The following is a 16,343-nucleotide window of genomic DNA, read 5'->3' as shown; positions in this document are numbered from 1 at the left end:
ATTAGGACAAATGATTTGGGATTGAACCGAGGGAAACGTTCATATTTAACGTTCATATTTAACTTGGTCTGAAGTAACTTATTCTTCATAATTCATTCTATTTTTGTACTCGGTCAGAAATGACTGGAAGAAAGAATTCCAACAGCACTTGCCTAAAGCTTACAGTCTTTTTATCCTGACTGCAGGTCATGGATAGGTTTGTTACGCGAGGCACCAGGAGAGCAGAAGCGATTAGGTTAAAAGAATTAATCTGATTAAGTCAGAAGTATATCAGGAATGACTGGAACATCTGTGTTGTCTTTATATTTTGGGGACAAACTAAAACTAGCCCAAAAGTTGTCTTCACGGTCTGAAGTCTGAAGTCTGAAGTCTAACTGCATGGTCTGAAGTCTGGTTTGAGTTCCCTCCCAGTCGGCTTTCGTTCAACATGACTTAAGACTTCGTTTGCATGAAATGCATGCTGTGGATGTGCTTGAGAGCAATGTGTGATTACCTTAAAATTTATAAACTGTTCGAAAAATGTCTGAATACCCTTGCGTCGCGGTTACTTACGTTTTTGGCAAAATTTACTCGTGAAAACCACTCTCCTTTCCACGACAACGACATTATTTTGGTGGATAATCCACTGGGCCCACGGTTCTTCCACCTTACATTGAGGTAAATGGCAAGAGACCATTTTCACCTGATGGTAGTCATAAAAGAGTTTCATTATCTCCCCTTCCCAACGAAATTTCAAAGAATTTAATTTACTTTGTCTTTGCTTCTCATCGGAGAGAAGCTTTCTATGTATATCTTTGACTGACTGTATATATGTTCAGAACGTATTCGAGTTTGCTGCATAATATGTACCTGGTTGCGATGCGTGTTTTCAATAAACTGATTACCTCTTCATAGAAAATTCCGATGATAAACCCTTGTCATCAGTTTATCTGTTTGGTTTAGACCGTTAAGACAAATTTAGAATGAGCTCTCTGGCCTTAAACCTTTTGACAGCTTTGATTATTATTTTTTTTTTTTTTCTTTTTTTTTTTTTGTCAGGGCTTCCGGACTTTTCTAACGGAAACAAGAACATGAAGTTGTTGGTCTATAGCCGGCTTATTCCACTTATTGTGGGCCTCAATTTAGCGCGAGAGGTGTGGTTATTGATTCAGTTATTTGATCAACTACACTTAAACGTGGCCGAAAGGTTAAAAGAAACCTAGGATGATCTAAAATTTGTTTGGTAAATGCATTCTGATTGACGAATCAAGCAGGTTCACATGCACGCTCAGTTCAACATGAAAACTAGGTAGCAAGAGACTGGATTATAATCCCCTTTAGGTAGTAACATAGAATGTGCTGTATCTAAATCCATATCCTTCACCGGCTCGCCAGGTCTACATGCTTTTTCCTAATAAATGAAAGAGAGAGAGAGAGCTCAGTTAATTATGGATTAATTAAGGATTTAGGGGTAATAATTCAACATCAGCACACATTAGCTATTTATCTTTCAACAGCACGAAATTGCATTGCCTCTTTTCTTAGGGAGATGTTTGAGGGGTCTTGAACGTCTGAGACCGTCAGACAATCCCCTCCGGCAATCATTACCACAAACAGGAAGTCAACTGTCCCTATCTTTTCAAGCTCAGCTCTGTTATATGACTTATAAGTCCTTCAAAAAAACCCTTGCGTGGTTATATTATATCTGCAGAGATTATAACAAAGAATTTACAGGTCACCCTGTTCACTTATCTTCGTATCATTAGTGTTTTTTTTTTTTTTTTAACAATTGAACCTTTACAGAATTTACAGTTAGTTAAAGATAGTAGCCGTTTGCGTGTTGGCTACAAGCTACAGGGATGTTTAAGGGCATGACACTTCAGAAACTGAAAGATCAATCCTTTGATGAATGTAGTGTTATGGATTTACCTTTCATAATTTCTTGTGTAAATGTCAAATTTGGGCTCTTTAAGTCAATTAGTAGAAAACGAGAAGTAACGGCTTAGCTTCTAAAGAACTCAGTTTTGTAAATGCAATGGTAGTAGTGTATACTGAAAGTTTTTTTTTTTGGTTTGTCTGTTAATCGGCTGACGTCATTTTTAGCTTCAAATTAAACTGAACCATCAATCCGCAGCTGAACGGCGTCCTTTACACAAAACAAAGTAAGCGAACAAGCGTGCATTCAGAGATGAAACTTCATAAGCCCTCAATACAGACGACAGGATCCGTCATTCTTGAACAGATACAAAAAAATCAGATTAAAAAATTAAAATTAAAGAACTTGAATGAACGCCGGAAAATTTGTACTGATTAGTGATATGAAAAAAAATACATATATATGTTTTTCTGGCAGCAACTGATGTCATTTACATCCTAGTAAGACAGTGCACTGTATCTTTAGTACTGACTTAGAGAGTCTACGTGAATCCTTTTCGTTTTGTTTACAATTCTTAGCCCAGAGAAAGCACGCGATAATTTTTACTGGCTAAGCTGGCCCCATTTCAGGACGACCTATTTGAACTTGTCCTCGTTGATTTACCGGCTTTTCAGCAGCGACTGCACGTAGCTGGTAAGGAGAGAAACCTAAACGTATTATGTATCATATTTCACTGGTTGGAGGCGATGTCTAGAGATGGAGGTTGACTAAGGATAATTTTCATAGTGTCGTGGTCTAGGAAAGACGATATTATCCTTGCTTACTGTTCATTACGTTAGTGTCTCATTCAGTGAGGACTGAAGAATCAGTAAGGCAGCCGCTGGTTATTCCACACAAGCTGAGTAGAAGTATTGACACTTCAACAAAATGAGTGTCTTTTCCATTTCAGGTTACGCTAAGAGTGGACTTTCTCTTGAAGGATCATGCGTCCCTTTTAACTCAAACTACTAATCGTACACTAAAATATGACAAAAATCCAGGCAAGCTGGTTTCACCTTGATTTTTTTAGCTTAATCAAAGCTTAACAAGAGCGAAAAAACGGATTACGAGTACTGATATGTCTTAAGTTCAGTAATCACTTCCGAATTACACCGAGATACAAAGAAATGCGTACGAGCAAAGCACCTGTTACTGCACGAACCTTTTTATGTTAATTTGAGGGTTCTTACGCTGTCGCCGTAATCTTTGTGAGAACTATAGTCGGTTCCTAGGAGATCTTTCCCACCGGCCGGCCGTGCTGTCCTATTTTTGATGCATGCATATTTCACGATTCACGATAAGGTCAGCGTCTATATTAGTTGAAAGTGAGGCATCATAAACAGCCATAACTATACACAGTCAAAAGAACTATCTCCCAGGCCTACGGGAATGAAATTATTTATCCACCCCTGACGTCAGTGTGGGTGCTTAGTTTTTTTTTAGGGACCAAACTGACTGAGACCTTATTTTATCACTTTACCTCTTTTAAGTGCTTTAAGCCAATTTCGATAGATCAAATTTCCAGACTAAAGGGGAAAAAGGAAATAAAACACAAACTCAGTCATTTCTTTTAGTCTATTTTCCTAAGGCTCGGAGCCAAGTTATGACTGACTCTAAATACACCATTTCAGGTCTAAAATCATCCTTCTTTTCTATTAACCTGCATGTAATCAAAGTTTAATGTTTAAACGTTTTTTTTTATTATTATTTCAGCTTAACAGTTTATTCTTTACAACTGAGTTTGAATAGGAGTTCTAACAGACGACAAGCGAGAACCTTTTCAACTCTGTATAAAATTCAGGGCTTCTTGTGGCTGTTGTGAAGGTCGTGATCAAGTAAACCGCACGAAACTGCCACTTGAAATCAGTAAAATGCGTACAATGGTAAATTTACAAATCTCTCTGTTATATTTTACAATATCTTCTATGCGCAAACAACACTTGGCACTCGCAAAGGTTGCTTAATCTAAAAACAACTTCCATGTTTTATATATTTGCGGTAACATACGGGATTCAGCAGCAGTATAAACAACAACTCTACTCCATTCCACCAACTCTAGCCATCTGACCGATTTCTTCTTTTAAACATTCAAGGAAATCTGTAGTGGAATGTTCGCCTCCAACATCGGCGGTTTTCTGAAGACAAAATAAACTAGTTAAAAAATTAAAATCAGTAACTTGAACATCCCTGCGTAACCCGCAGCGCAAGTCACTGTACTGAGGAAAGTCCCTATTTAGGAAGGCAAGTAACTGAGGGCGGGGTGGAGCGAAGGCAAGATTTCATGAAGCGTCTCCTTACGGTAAGTTAAGCTTAGCAGAGAAAAACCTCAGAAAAAAGAAAACCAAATTCGTTAACAAAAGTTGAGGAATCAACTTGAACAAGGCGCCCATACATGCCCAGGACTACAGCTGAATGTCGGCCCGATAGTTTAGGACTACTCCCGGGTGGACAGAGAAAGGCATGGGGGAGCACAGAGTCTCACCCGACAACACACCAGCAAGGACGAAGACTGTTCATAACTCAGAAAGAAGTATTCTTACCACTCCTTTTTCCACGACTCTTAAGATAGCACTGTGAATTAGGTCACCATAAGCATTCCATCTGAAACAGAACAAAATACAACAGATTATGGTAACTACAGACCATGCACAGAGCTTCTCGTGTCCTAGCATGATTCCAGGACGGTGCAAGGTGGCCTCATCTCTCTGCACCTCTCCTTTTCCTCGTGAGACAAAGAGGAGACTGAGACCAAGCGACCTCAAACCAAATCAGGCTTCAGAATATCGGATGATAGAACCAGAACAGATAATAGCGAGTATTTCTATCTCACGTACAAATGGCAGTACTGCGAATTCTGTTACTATTACATGTACTATTGTGTTATCAAGTTGGACTTCACAAGGTTACGGTCAGGTCAGGTTATCAGTTGCTGGGATATTAGCTCCTTATTTGAGATATTCATAAACATAAAGTTCAATGAACAGTACAATGGTTCCGCACGTACGTTATACATCTTGGTACATTCCTTAGCCGTCCTCAGCTATTCAAAACGATGGTGTGAAATGACCATATTCTGACTTTATACTAGTCTAATCTATGAACACGTTTTACTTAAAAGATCTGCTCTTCTCTCCTTACCCCAAATGTTCCAGCATGAGTGCGCTGGTAAACAGCAGGCTCACCTATGTAAGTCATTTAGACTCAAACGTAACAGTCTAATCTATTTTCTCTCCTTACCCCAAATGTTCCAGCATGAGTGTGCTGGCAAACAGCAGGCTCATAGGATTTGAAATGTTCTTTCCTTCGATGTCCCGACCTGTGTGACGCGAGCCCTCAATAACAAAAAGACAACAATATGGTATTGAGGCTGTTCAAATTAAACATATATGACCATGTACTTTCTTATAATGTGTGTTACACGTTTATATTCTCCAGTGCACCCACAAAAATGTTCCGACACTACAGAGAAACAAGTTTTCTTTTGACTCAAGTCCTTTTCGGTTTACACAGAATAATCCCGACTATGTTTTGACCAAGTGCAAAGCCTGGGCAACCCATAAGAGATAATTCAGCATTATTATATGGCTCTATCTCACAAGGACTGGAAACTACCAAATTCACCAATTTGATTGGCTGAAATCGATATTGAAAGTGCTCTACATTTTCCCATCTAGACTGGCATCTAGACCGGTAATGTTTTGCAGTGAAAAACTTGCCAACTAAAATGCAAAATCATTGACTACTTTCATCTAACAATAATTTATATTTATGTAGGATGAGCAAATTTTAGCAGAATTAAATTCAGCTCATTACCGTTCCCAAGCAAAATGCCCGGGGCAAAATGTCAGTCAGTACAAACCAGTTACATTAAACAAATGAAATTTGTTCTTCTTTGCGCCATATAATAAACATCTTATTAACCAAGCTTAGTTGGTCTGTATGGGAGAATCTCGACCTTGGTCGTGTGTACAGACTTCACCGTATTCGGTCTGTACTCACGACCTTGGTCAGGATCCTCCCATACAGACCTCCTGCTCGGTTAGTAAGAGCTAATTACAAACAATTTTTTTTTTTATCAAGTCCTCACCGATTCAAATGCCGCATAATCTCCACCATAGTTATTAGAGGAAATGGAAACGTGATGAACATCAAAGAAGTAGACAAACAGGCTAAGATTTATGCTGGAAGGCACTTAACCCTGCACATGTTTTGTTTAATGCTCATTGACTAAGCATGAATTACATACTTAGTTGTATAAGCACACAACCACCTTTGGTATATTGCCAGGTTTTGTGCAGGGTCAACTCCTAAAATAGCCAACAAAAACATACAACAAAGAACTTTGTCAGGTTTTATAACCATTCCCTCTATTAAATATGTCTCCACCTATGTTTTCACCAGGTACGGTGCCTGTCCACCCACAAGAGCATTAAATATAATATAATATGTAAACATCACAACATAAAGTCCTTACCGATTCAAACACAGCATAATCTCCACCTATGTTTTCACCAGGTACGATGCCTGGTCCGCCTACAAGAGATGCGCCAATGTTGCTGACTATATTGCCATACAAGTTTGGCATTACCATCACATCAAACTGCTGAGGGTTGGAAACAAGCTGCATACAACAGTTATCAATAATCATAGAGTTGTATTCAATGTCAGGGTAGTCCCTGGAGACCTCGCCACAACATCGCAAGAACAAGCCATCACCAAGTTTCCTTCAGTGAAAAACAAAAACAAAAACTCTGCGATTGACATCAACATTGTCATGTGTACATTATTTGAAACACAGTTTCAGTTACAGCGGTGCTTTATTGTGGAATTTATTACTTGAAAACATCAAAAAGATTAAATCAATTGCAAAATTCAAGACACAAATCAATCGCATATTTGAATCATCGGATTCTCACTTGGCAATCTTGTAAAACAGTACATGACAGTTTTTAATTAATGTAATATTGGTATTTATATTTTATACATGTACTGTTGTACTTACTGAAGATTGATTGATTGATTGATTGATTGATTGATTGATTGACTGATTGATTGATTGATTAAAATCTAACGGACCATGGTATAAACTGTAAGCAACTACACTACCAAGTTGCAGATCTCTTATAGCACCTTGTCAGAGTTTACTCCCATTACATGTATGCTTAAACTGCATTATCAACATATTAAGTTATTGGATTACTACAGATGTCAGTTTTGGAAGCTCACATGATGTTGGCCTTGTGAACAGCTGTCACTTTCTTTCGGCCATGCTTCACAGCAAAGTCAAATGCATATTTTGCAATTTTGGTACATTTCTCCTCTGTCATGATCTTAAAACTTTCAATAACCCCATCAACATTCTACAAGATAACCAAACAAATAACAAAGATGAGAACCATATTAGGCACTTTAGTTGTTGTATATTGGGAAGGATAAGAGAGTTTACCAGTACACAGGCTGTGAGCTGACACTTCAGCTCTCTTGCAATACAGAAACACTTGCATGAGGTAGAATCTTGTGAATGTTACTGTCAAATTTTGGAAACCTTTAATAGGGCTTGTTTCAAGCACTTAAACCCCCCCCCCCCGGGGGGGGGGAAGGACTCCCATATAAAAAGGACAGTGGTGCTCGTCATACCTTTTAGGGGTTAAAAATGCAGTTTTGGTAAATCTTAGGGTATTCAGCCTCAAAAGGTCCACAGCAGGAGCTTTTGCAGTACCTTTTAGGTATTGAGCCAAAAATATATCACAGAAGATTATGTCTTGTTTTGGAATTGGTATCTCTTAGGGGTGAAAAGCGTTTCAAGCCACACACACACACACAAAAAAAACATCTCAAGCCAAGCTCTCACAAAACAGGATCTTAGTACCTCTTAGGTGTTTTTTTCAAAATTTCAGAAGAACACCCCCATCCTTTTTGTATTGGAGTCCCCCCAAACCAGGGTTAAACATTCTTAAATTCCCGATTGTCTTGTATCAATACTGATGACTTCTCATAAGATTCCATAAGTGTCGCAAGAACATGGTCTCAACAATTTCTACTAAAGTGCATAAGTTGGGCTGCATACATGTACAATAACCAGGTAATGTCATATTAACTTGCTCTTTTATGAAAAGAGTAAAGCAGCAAATTAAAGATGGCTGATGCATACTTCATGTTCAATGTGACTGTATTCTCCTTCTGTGTTTTCTCTAATAATCACCAGATCCAAATCGCTATGTCTACAAAACAGAATAACATGGTTAAGAATGAACGTATTTCACTTAAGTCCATTTGAACACCTGTATTTTAACACCCCAATAACTTCTTTAATTTCTTTCTATTTTTCTGAAATTACAGCTTTACATTGTCATTTATTGTTTATTAATCAATACCAATTTATTTCTTGAATATACAGTACAAGTACTGTACATGAACTGCACTTGTTGAGTAGTAAGTTCCTTTGAAGTTATGTCAACCACTGGAATCCACATGCAAAGACAAAGTAGAGTAGGCCAGAATTGCAACAACAAAACAAAGTCAACTGAAGAACAATATTGTGAGAGCTGCGATAATTTTAAAATTGGATATTTTGGATATGTCCTGTGCTCCACAAAGGGGTGAGAAAAATGGCTGAGAGTAAAGAGTCCCATACCTCACTGGGATTCCTGGTATGGATTTACATCTTACAACATTGGCAAATAGATCCAGCTGCCGACTGAAACAAAAGCAGGTTATCATAAATGTATGTATCATGCATTATATGATGCAAACAAAATTACAGTGAAATCTGATTTATCAAATGCTCAAGGGAAATGAAACTTGGTTAAAGAAATTGGGATTTCAAGAGATTAGCTAAAACATGATTAATAGTGAAACAAATCCAAGACAAAATTAATGACTATCGGTTAAAGTTGTCACCTGAGGATTGAAAAATTCAGGGTCCCAGAAATAAAAGATTCCACTGTAGAATGATACATTTTTGTTACTTGTGTTGCATTGTTACAATCTTTTTACAGCTAGCATGCTCACATAGAATTCCTACATTTACATGTATATATATACACTATATGTGTGATAACACTCACCGTAATTCAACGTTGAGTGACTTAAAAGTAGGTTTATCTAATGGAGTAAATATATTTCCTGAAATCAAACATAATAGAAGAGTGAAACATCTGGTAACAAACTGAAACGTCAATTAAATGTGTAATGTGCATTGTGCTTGTGTGTACACGTATGTGTAGTTGTATATATAATGTGATATTAAGGGGAGGAGGATAACTGGACATTCAATCTGACTCTGCATATAGCTGTTGTTGTTGTTGTTGATGTTGTTGTTTGTTTCACAATTTCCTGAAGTGAATACTGATTACCAAAATCATATTGAAAGGCAAATACAAAGCTACTAATAACACCCCAGGTTACTGTGACATAATATTATAATTTTGCAGTCACTGTAACATTCTTCAGCTAACCACACAATTATTTGAACTTGATAACTTGACCAGTCAAACTATCTGCATGTATCAACATCTAAGGATGGTGATATTGAATATAAATTTGTATCCCATCCCATATCCCATCATCCTTGGCAGTGAAAACCTTTTACAACTTAACTACAACAAATAACATAAAAACTCATGCAAGAGATTAAAATTCTGTAATAAACTGTTGAGACGGTTATTATTGATAATAAATCTTGATAATAAATCTTGTCTACTGTACCCTTCATTGCTACTCCATTCCTCTTCACTGAAGTCACAACATCTTCCAAGGTGTCACTGAATGCATCCTCGTCACTTAAATTTACCCCACTAACAGTGACAGATCAACACAAAATGTTTGTTACATTTACAGTAAATTTTAAGGTGTGTTACCAGTTCAGTTTTAAGTAAATGTGTCTTGCTGAACAAATATTGGCCCAATCTTTCTGCCAAGATTGTTACATGCCAGCCTCCTGGGTGTTAAGGGAGGTGGAAGGTAATTATGTCCACATTGAATTCAATTATAACTTCAGACAGAATATCCAGTAAATGAAAGTGATATTTTCCATAGTTTGATTTCAGGTTAGTTTTTCTGATGACCAAGATAAACTGGGCCCAGCAACAAGGCTAGCCAGATTAATGACAGAACAGCAGTTGGGTTTGCACCAAATGAACTTCTATTTAGACCGTACAAAGCAAATATGGTGATACACTTGAACTGTTCCCGTAATGTCAAATATGTATATATACGGTATACCTTAAATTAAGTTCTTCAAAATCCACTGGTGCACCAATATACCTAGAGGACAGTACGACAACAACTTAAAAGAGAAAACACATTCAAGTACATGAATATATGTGACTACTCCAGTTTGATAGAAAACATACAATTAAATTGTAAAAATCTATGCTAGTAATTTATTAAGGACATTATTTCCAGCATCTTTTGTTTCAAATTAATGTGTGGACTACTCACATGGGTTTCAGAAAGACTGAGGAACATGGTAAAACAAAAGGCACCTGAATATATCTTGCACTGCAGTGACCATCTCTGGGCCAATACCATCTCCTGGAATTAATGTAACAGTGTTACGCCCGCCATACTTGGCATGTATTGGAACTTCATGAGATTGGTGGAAAGAATTCTGCAACGTTTAAAAGGAACAACAAAAATGAAGCAACGTGACAATCATTTGTTCTTAATGCAGTTTTGGATAGCTTCCAGTCCAGTAAAAGATGATGTTTACAATACAATCTGGATAACTCAAGTACATGGATGGTGGCATTAAAAATATTCCATTGTTATAGTACCAGTGCACTAAATTGAACACTTGACATGTAATTTGCTGCATGTACATGTATATTATGACCAAGCGTACATGTACCCACAATGTAGCTGAGATAAAAATTAACATCAATGGCGTTACTTAGGGTGTAGTTGTAGTGCAGTTGTAGTTGTGTGTCATAATTTCATTTCTTTCTCTAGTTTGCAGTTTCCTTCTCTATCAGACATGCTTGTATTATCTTTAGGTTTTTGTTTTAAAATAATTTAATTTATATCCTTGGTTTTGACTCAGTGCGTCCATGATACTGACTGTAGGAGTGCTGTGTTTCATGTAGGTGTTTTGTGTTTTTTATCAGAAGCTAAATTGAAAGTAATTTAGTCATCTGATTATTATTTCAGTTTATCCAGGTAGCCAGTACTCTATCTAACTAAGTTTAATTTTCTTTCTACCAAATGTACGTTCTTTGCAAGAACGATTACAACTAAAGGCCGACGCCGTTGTTACCTTTTTAAAGATCACAGGTGATATTTGGCGGCAGACTCTTGTTAAACCGAGCCCAGAGAGTAGTCTTGAAGATTGCCGCAATGATAGATTAACCGCCGCCATTTTGTCTGTTGTGTCACGCGGTCTCTTATAACTCAGCGGTTACTGGTTATACTTTACAACCATGTCATATAAGACGTCCTCACGTTCCAACGTGCGAATTGATCCTGCTCTATTTTGGTGAAAATATTCATTTACACCATTCTTCTCTCCAAAAATATTTAAAGCACCGTAGCTGCAGTTCCACCGTCTGAAATCGCACGCTTGAGTCAAAGAGTTCAACTTCCATATGGATTCTGACGACCACATTTCAGTTGATGAAATATCACAGTTACAATCACTTTCCAAAGAGGATCTTGTTGGCAGGATTGTAGAGCTAACCAGAGAGAAAAAAGAACTCTGGAAGAAGCTACATACCAACTCAGTCGCTGAACAACAACCAGATCGAACAAACGATTGTAATCTGGATTGCAAACCTCCTGTGGAGAACAATTCATCGAAAGACCTTGACGATGGAAATATGAACAAGAAAGCTAGTGAAGGCAGTGGAAGAACTAAAAAGCAGAAATCATTTGATTTTACTCGCTACCACAGACGACACATAGCTATAAAGATGGCGTATCTTGGATGGGACTTTCACGGCTTTGCCAGTCAAGAGAGCATCGAGAATACCATTGAAAGTCACTTTTTTGCGGCGTTGTCGAAAGCGTGCCTGATAGAAAACAGAGCTGATTGTAACTATTCCAGATGTGGTAGGACAGATAAAGGAGTTAGTGCATTTTCACAGGTTGTATCCCTCGATGTACGGTCAAATCTCACTGAAGGTCTTGGTCTCATTACAAGTGGAGACCAGGAAAAAGTGCAAAAGCGAGTTGGTATGTAGTCTGTGTATAACATTATATATAGACAGATGCTGTTGACATTACCAGAGTGTGAAATGGGAATATAATTCAAGGTCATAGGTGTATCTACAGGTGATAGGTGCATTATAGAGGGGAATGCTTATGAAACAAACAACGTCCTTTGCTATATGTTCCTGTTCAATTTTTTGGCCTTAACCGTGCACAGCAGGTGCAGATCTAGGATAAATGGTGACTGATTTCTGAAACAACGAGTGCCTTCTAGGGAGGTTCCAGGGCCATGCTCCCTTAGGAAATGTTCTGGAGTTTTTTACTACTAAAGTCCCCTTTTGGGGTTTTCTGAGTAATTCTGAAAAATCTGACCAATATCCATAGAACGGTGGAAACCGGTGTGGATCCACAACTGCACAGAACACAATAGTTATCTACTTCTGACAAAGGAACTGACCAATAGAAGCGTTTTGGTTGAGTAATTCATGCATAGAGTGCTTACATTTACCTACATGTAACAAAAACTGACCCGTGAACCCACCCCTCCCCATCCCTGTTCTTCAGGGAATGTACTATATCAAAACCATTAGTTAATACATAAAATCTAAAATGACCGTGCAGTGATTATTCTGATTATTTAACTTTTAAGAAATACATAATAGTCAGCCTTTGTCACAGCTGTCCTCCCGCAAAAGAAAAATTGGAGAGAGTGTTTGTGTGTTACCATTGATAACCGTGTTCCTTATATAAATTATCCATGGCTTTGCATAAAAACATTTCATTGTCACACATTGACATGAGGAGACAACAAAAGAACTTGCTCTCTGTGTGTGATCTTGGCATGAGACACTAAATGATTTGTCAATGGCACAATATAGAAACAGACCACTCGCAGAATAATTTTGCTGACATAAAATGCTGCTTACTGCCATTAATCTGGCTTTTAAACTTCAAATTGTAAAACTAAATCTCACCCACAAAGTGTATAAACTGTGATTGTGGCCTCAACAATTTATGAACATTACTCTTCATTAAACTGCCAATGGTTGATCGACCAATCTGAACATTTTCCACACATTCTTGGAAAAGTCATGTGCCTGGAAAAGTCACATGCCTTTAACACGATTAACAACAGTAACAAATACAAGTCTCCCTGATTTTTCTTTCAGCAAGGGCGACTGTGACACAGGCTACTTAATAGGAAGGAAAACAACTTTGTCAATTTAAACATTACAGTTACTTTATAATATTATTCTGACATGTGTTTTATTTTGACAGAGAAAGCCAAACTGCTAGAAATCCCTTATGCTCATGTTCTAAACAAGCTCCTTCCACCAGAAATAAGGATTATTGCCTGGGCACCAGTGGATCAAGAGTTTGACGCAAGATTCAGCTGTCTGAACCGGACATATAAGTACTTCTTTCCTGTGGCAAATGTTGATGTAGATCTTATGAATCATGCAGCACAAAAATTTGTTGGAAAACACGATTTCAGAAATTTCTGTAAAATGGATGTTGCAAATGGTGTTGTAGCTTTTGAGAGGGAGCTTATCTCATGCACAGTCCAAACAAATAACTTGCAGAGTTGCAATGGGTATGAAATGTGTGAACTGATAATTTGTGGATCAGCATTTCTGTGGCATCAAGTGCGCTGCATGGTCGCTGTGCTGCTTATGATTGGCCAGAATCTAGAAAAATCTGAGGTCATTGACTGGATGCTTGATATCAAACAGTGCCCAAGACGGCCACAGTATAATATGGCGTCAGAAGTACCCCTTGTGCTGTATGATTCTTGTTATGAAAAGTTGTCATGGAAACATGAACCTGGCATTTTGGAAGCTTTGTTGAAAGATTTCCAAAGACAATGGACAACTCATGCTATTAAAGCGGAGATGCTAACAAGCTTGATTGGCAAATTAGATGATGCAGCTGTGAAAACACATATAGGTGACAAGGGTGACAAAGTTGTCACGTGGCGTGACATAAGGCAGCCTCAATTTCATCAGTTAAGTTCACTGGTCCCTTTTCAAGTCACAACAAGAGTACACAAACCACTTATGAAGAGAGCCATGCATGAGAGCTTTGAATCCAAACTGGAAATTGTTAATGCTAAGCGAAGAAAGGTTGGCAAAGAAGAATTTTCGGAGAAACCAAGGGACACAGACTCAGTAGTGTGAACTGCTTCCTCCATATGTTGATCTAAAAGATCAACAATCAAGATTTATTTTCAGAAAATTGGAGGAAGGGATCTTTGTGCAGCCTCTACTTAACAGCGCTTCTCAGGGCCTGGCTGGGTATTCATTAGCTTGTAAGTCTTTCATTAGGTCAATCTCCTCGGCCGCTCTTAGATCAGGATGCGTGGGGAAGAGCAACACATGAAGGCCACCACTCCCATGAAGGTTGCCAGACAAAAACTTTGTGAGAAATTCAACATAGATCATCACAAATTATTTATGAATAGCAATAACAAAGATGATACCTGAGACAATGCCTAGTAGAAACTAAATTCCTATTTACGTTTGGATTTCCCTCTGAAAATCGTGACCCATCCGCCCCTGTGAAAATCACCTCAGGCCTGCTCCCATACAAAGGCATGTAAGATTTGATGTGAAAAGGCAAAATATTTAGAAGTACGACTGGCTTCAAAGAATAAATTGCACACACTCAAGCTAAGACAGAAACTAGGCATAGACATAGTTTATTTTACTTGGACAAAACACTTAGCTATGGTAATGGTGCGCCCCATAGACTTGATGAGCAGAGTCTACAGGACACACCAGCTACCGGTAGTTTACAGGTGCGCCAAGAAAGCAAAATAAGGAAGTAAATATGTATGTACAATTGGGGTACATAAGGAATCCCCATAAGGGGTATCTAATTACAACTACGGTGATAAACACAACACACTTCAACTTGCCACTCACCTTACTAGTGGTTTGATGTAAGTTTAAGTTAAGTTATACCTAACCCTAACCCTGTGTTGGTGATGAGAATTTACTTATCAATATTGTTACCCACCGTTTGATAACACGTTATTTTAAGCTTGAGAATAAAATAAGTTTACACCATGTGATACATGGATAAAGATGTTCTTTGTCGAAATTCTTTATAAAATTTCTTGTTGCTGCATTTTAGCTGAATCCTCTAGAGCGCTTTCCATTTGGTGGAAAAACTGGCGAGAATTTTGCACCAAATGGTACAGTAGAAATTTTCAACAAACAGAGACAGGATGCGTGTGTGCAATTTGACAGCATTTGTAAACCCTCTGGTCAGATTGTTCCATTCCATTTCCCAGCGAAACGACTACATATTTCATCAAGGAGCATGGGAATGGTATGAAAAAGTAGATGGTACCGCGATTTTCCTTGACGCGTGAAAAAATGGATTTTTTTTGCACATGTAAATGTTTCTCAGTTTTATGTCAAAGATGTCCCAAAAAGCACATAGATTAGACTCAAAGCCTGAAACGGATGTTTGATGTTTGGCTGAGGCTGTCCGCAACACTCTTTATTACAGGTGTTTCCGGAGAGCGCAGAAATAAATAAAAGGGCTGCAGCGGCGAAGATTCTTGGGACGAAGAAAAATTAAAAGAAATGTTTTGAGGTCGCCCCAAGCTCCTAGGATTCATTCTTCAAAGTTAAAGGGACAGGGCCATGAGCTGTGCATGCGTGAGCGTCCGATCTAAACTTGAAAAGTTCCGCCGGAATTGATAAATTATGAGCGACTTGCTTTACATAAAATTCATGAATGCAAAATAAATGCAAAATTATTTTCAGTTACCGGCAAATCCATAATGGCCGCCGCTTTTCTCTGAGAGCGCGAGAGCTAGGAAAGACGTGCATGGGCAGCTCATGACACTGTCCCTTAAAGTCGTCAAAACAGTCTGACTGGAAACACTCGTGCAATCATGACCGATTTCACTTCGGATTTTGTGGCTTTCTCGTACATCTTCAAATTTCCGTGCATGTGTCTTCTTTCTTTTGTCATTTCTCATTTTCTGATAACAATAATTCCGGCAAAATGTTCTTGGCATTTATTGGTGAAAAATTACTTTATTATCTTGCAGCTGGATTTCGCCTTTGTAGAAGCACGAAAAAGAGATTTCCGTTGATTCTTTCAGGATATTCACAAAAGGCCGAGAAATCAAACAGTGAATGAAGGTTCTCGACACTCTCATCACGGAATGAACAAAGTTTTTCTTATTTGCACGGAAATCGATAACGAAGACTGCAGTCCGTAGGAGTCGCTAAAAACTAGCTCAGGCTTATATTTGCATTACTTCCAAATTGCTTTTAGGCTATTT

The 16,343-nt window shown here is 38.1% G+C and overlaps 2 protein-coding genes across 4 annotated transcripts; one reads left to right on the top strand and one right to left on the bottom strand.

Moving 5' to 3' along the window:
• Positions 1-634: 634 nt before the first annotated feature.
• LOC145496788 (isocitrate dehydrogenase [NAD] subunit gamma, mitochondrial-like) lies at positions 635-11,310 on the bottom strand. Of its 3 annotated transcripts, none has more exons than XM_081476533.1 (13): positions 11,151-11,310; positions 10,381-10,505; positions 10,118-10,159; positions 9,602-9,690; positions 8,962-9,019; positions 8,529-8,591; positions 8,046-8,115; positions 7,121-7,254; positions 6,369-6,618; positions 5,132-5,226; positions 4,435-4,495; positions 3,902-4,029; positions 635-1,390 (listed from the first exon to the last, which is right to left on the bottom strand). In XM_081476533.1, exons 1-12 carry the CDS (start codon positions 11,250-11,252, stop codon positions 3,931-3,933), a joined length of 1,188 nt encoding a protein of 395 aa, XP_081332659.1. In that variant the 5' UTR covers positions 11,253-11,310; the 3' UTR covers positions 635-1,390; positions 3,902-3,930. The 3 variants fall into 3 exon arrangements, with proteins under 3 accessions (XP_081332659.1, XP_081332660.1, XP_081332658.1); XM_081476534.1 differs by lacking the exon at positions 635-1,390 and adding an exon at positions 2,258-3,420; XM_081476532.1 differs by lacking the exon at positions 635-1,390 and having other exon boundaries at positions 3,443-4,029.
• A 22-nt stretch (positions 11,311-11,332) lies between these two features.
• On the top strand, positions 11,333-15,115 carry LOC145496787 (tRNA pseudouridine(38/39) synthase-like). The gene is made up of 2 exons (XM_081476531.1): positions 11,333-12,064; positions 13,319-15,115. Exons 1-2 carry the CDS (start codon positions 11,479-11,481, stop codon positions 14,215-14,217), a joined length of 1,485 nt encoding a protein of 494 aa, XP_081332657.1. The 5' UTR covers positions 11,333-11,478; the 3' UTR covers positions 14,218-15,115.
• Positions 15,116-16,343: the final 1,228 nt, after the last annotated feature.

This window comes from Orbicella franksi, chromosome 9, assembly GCF_964199315.1.
Source record: "Orbicella franksi chromosome 9, jaOrbFran1.1, whole genome shotgun sequence".
Classification (NCBI taxonomy): domain Eukaryota; kingdom Metazoa; phylum Cnidaria; class Anthozoa; order Scleractinia; family Merulinidae; genus Orbicella; species Orbicella franksi.
This window is presented reverse-complemented; position numbering and strand designations above follow the sequence as displayed.

What these genes read in the sequence shown, in the direction of transcription:
- LOC145496787 (XM_081476531.1), top strand. Translation starts at nt 11,479, where the DNA reads ATGGATTCTGACGACCACATTTCAGTTGATGAAATATCACAGTTACAA. An exon ending in AAAAGTGCAAAAGCGAGTTG is followed by an intron (nt 12,065 to 13,318) that starts GTATGTAGTCTG and finishes TTATTTTGACAG; the next exon opens with AGAAAGCCAAACTGCTAGAA.
- LOC145496788 (XM_081476533.1), bottom strand. Translation starts at nt 11,252, where the DNA reads ATGGCGGCGGTTAATCTATCATTGCGGCAATCTTCAAGACTACTCTCT. An exon ending in GCAGTGCAAGATATATTCAG is followed by an intron (nt 10,160 to 10,380) that starts GTGCCTTTTGTT and finishes ACTGTCCTCTAG; the next exon opens with GTATATTGGTGCACCAGTGG. An exon ending in GAGTCGTGGAAAAAGGAGTG is followed by an intron (nt 4,030 to 4,434) that starts GTAAGAATACTT and finishes TTTTGTCTTCAG; the next exon opens with AAAACCGCCGATGTTGGAGG.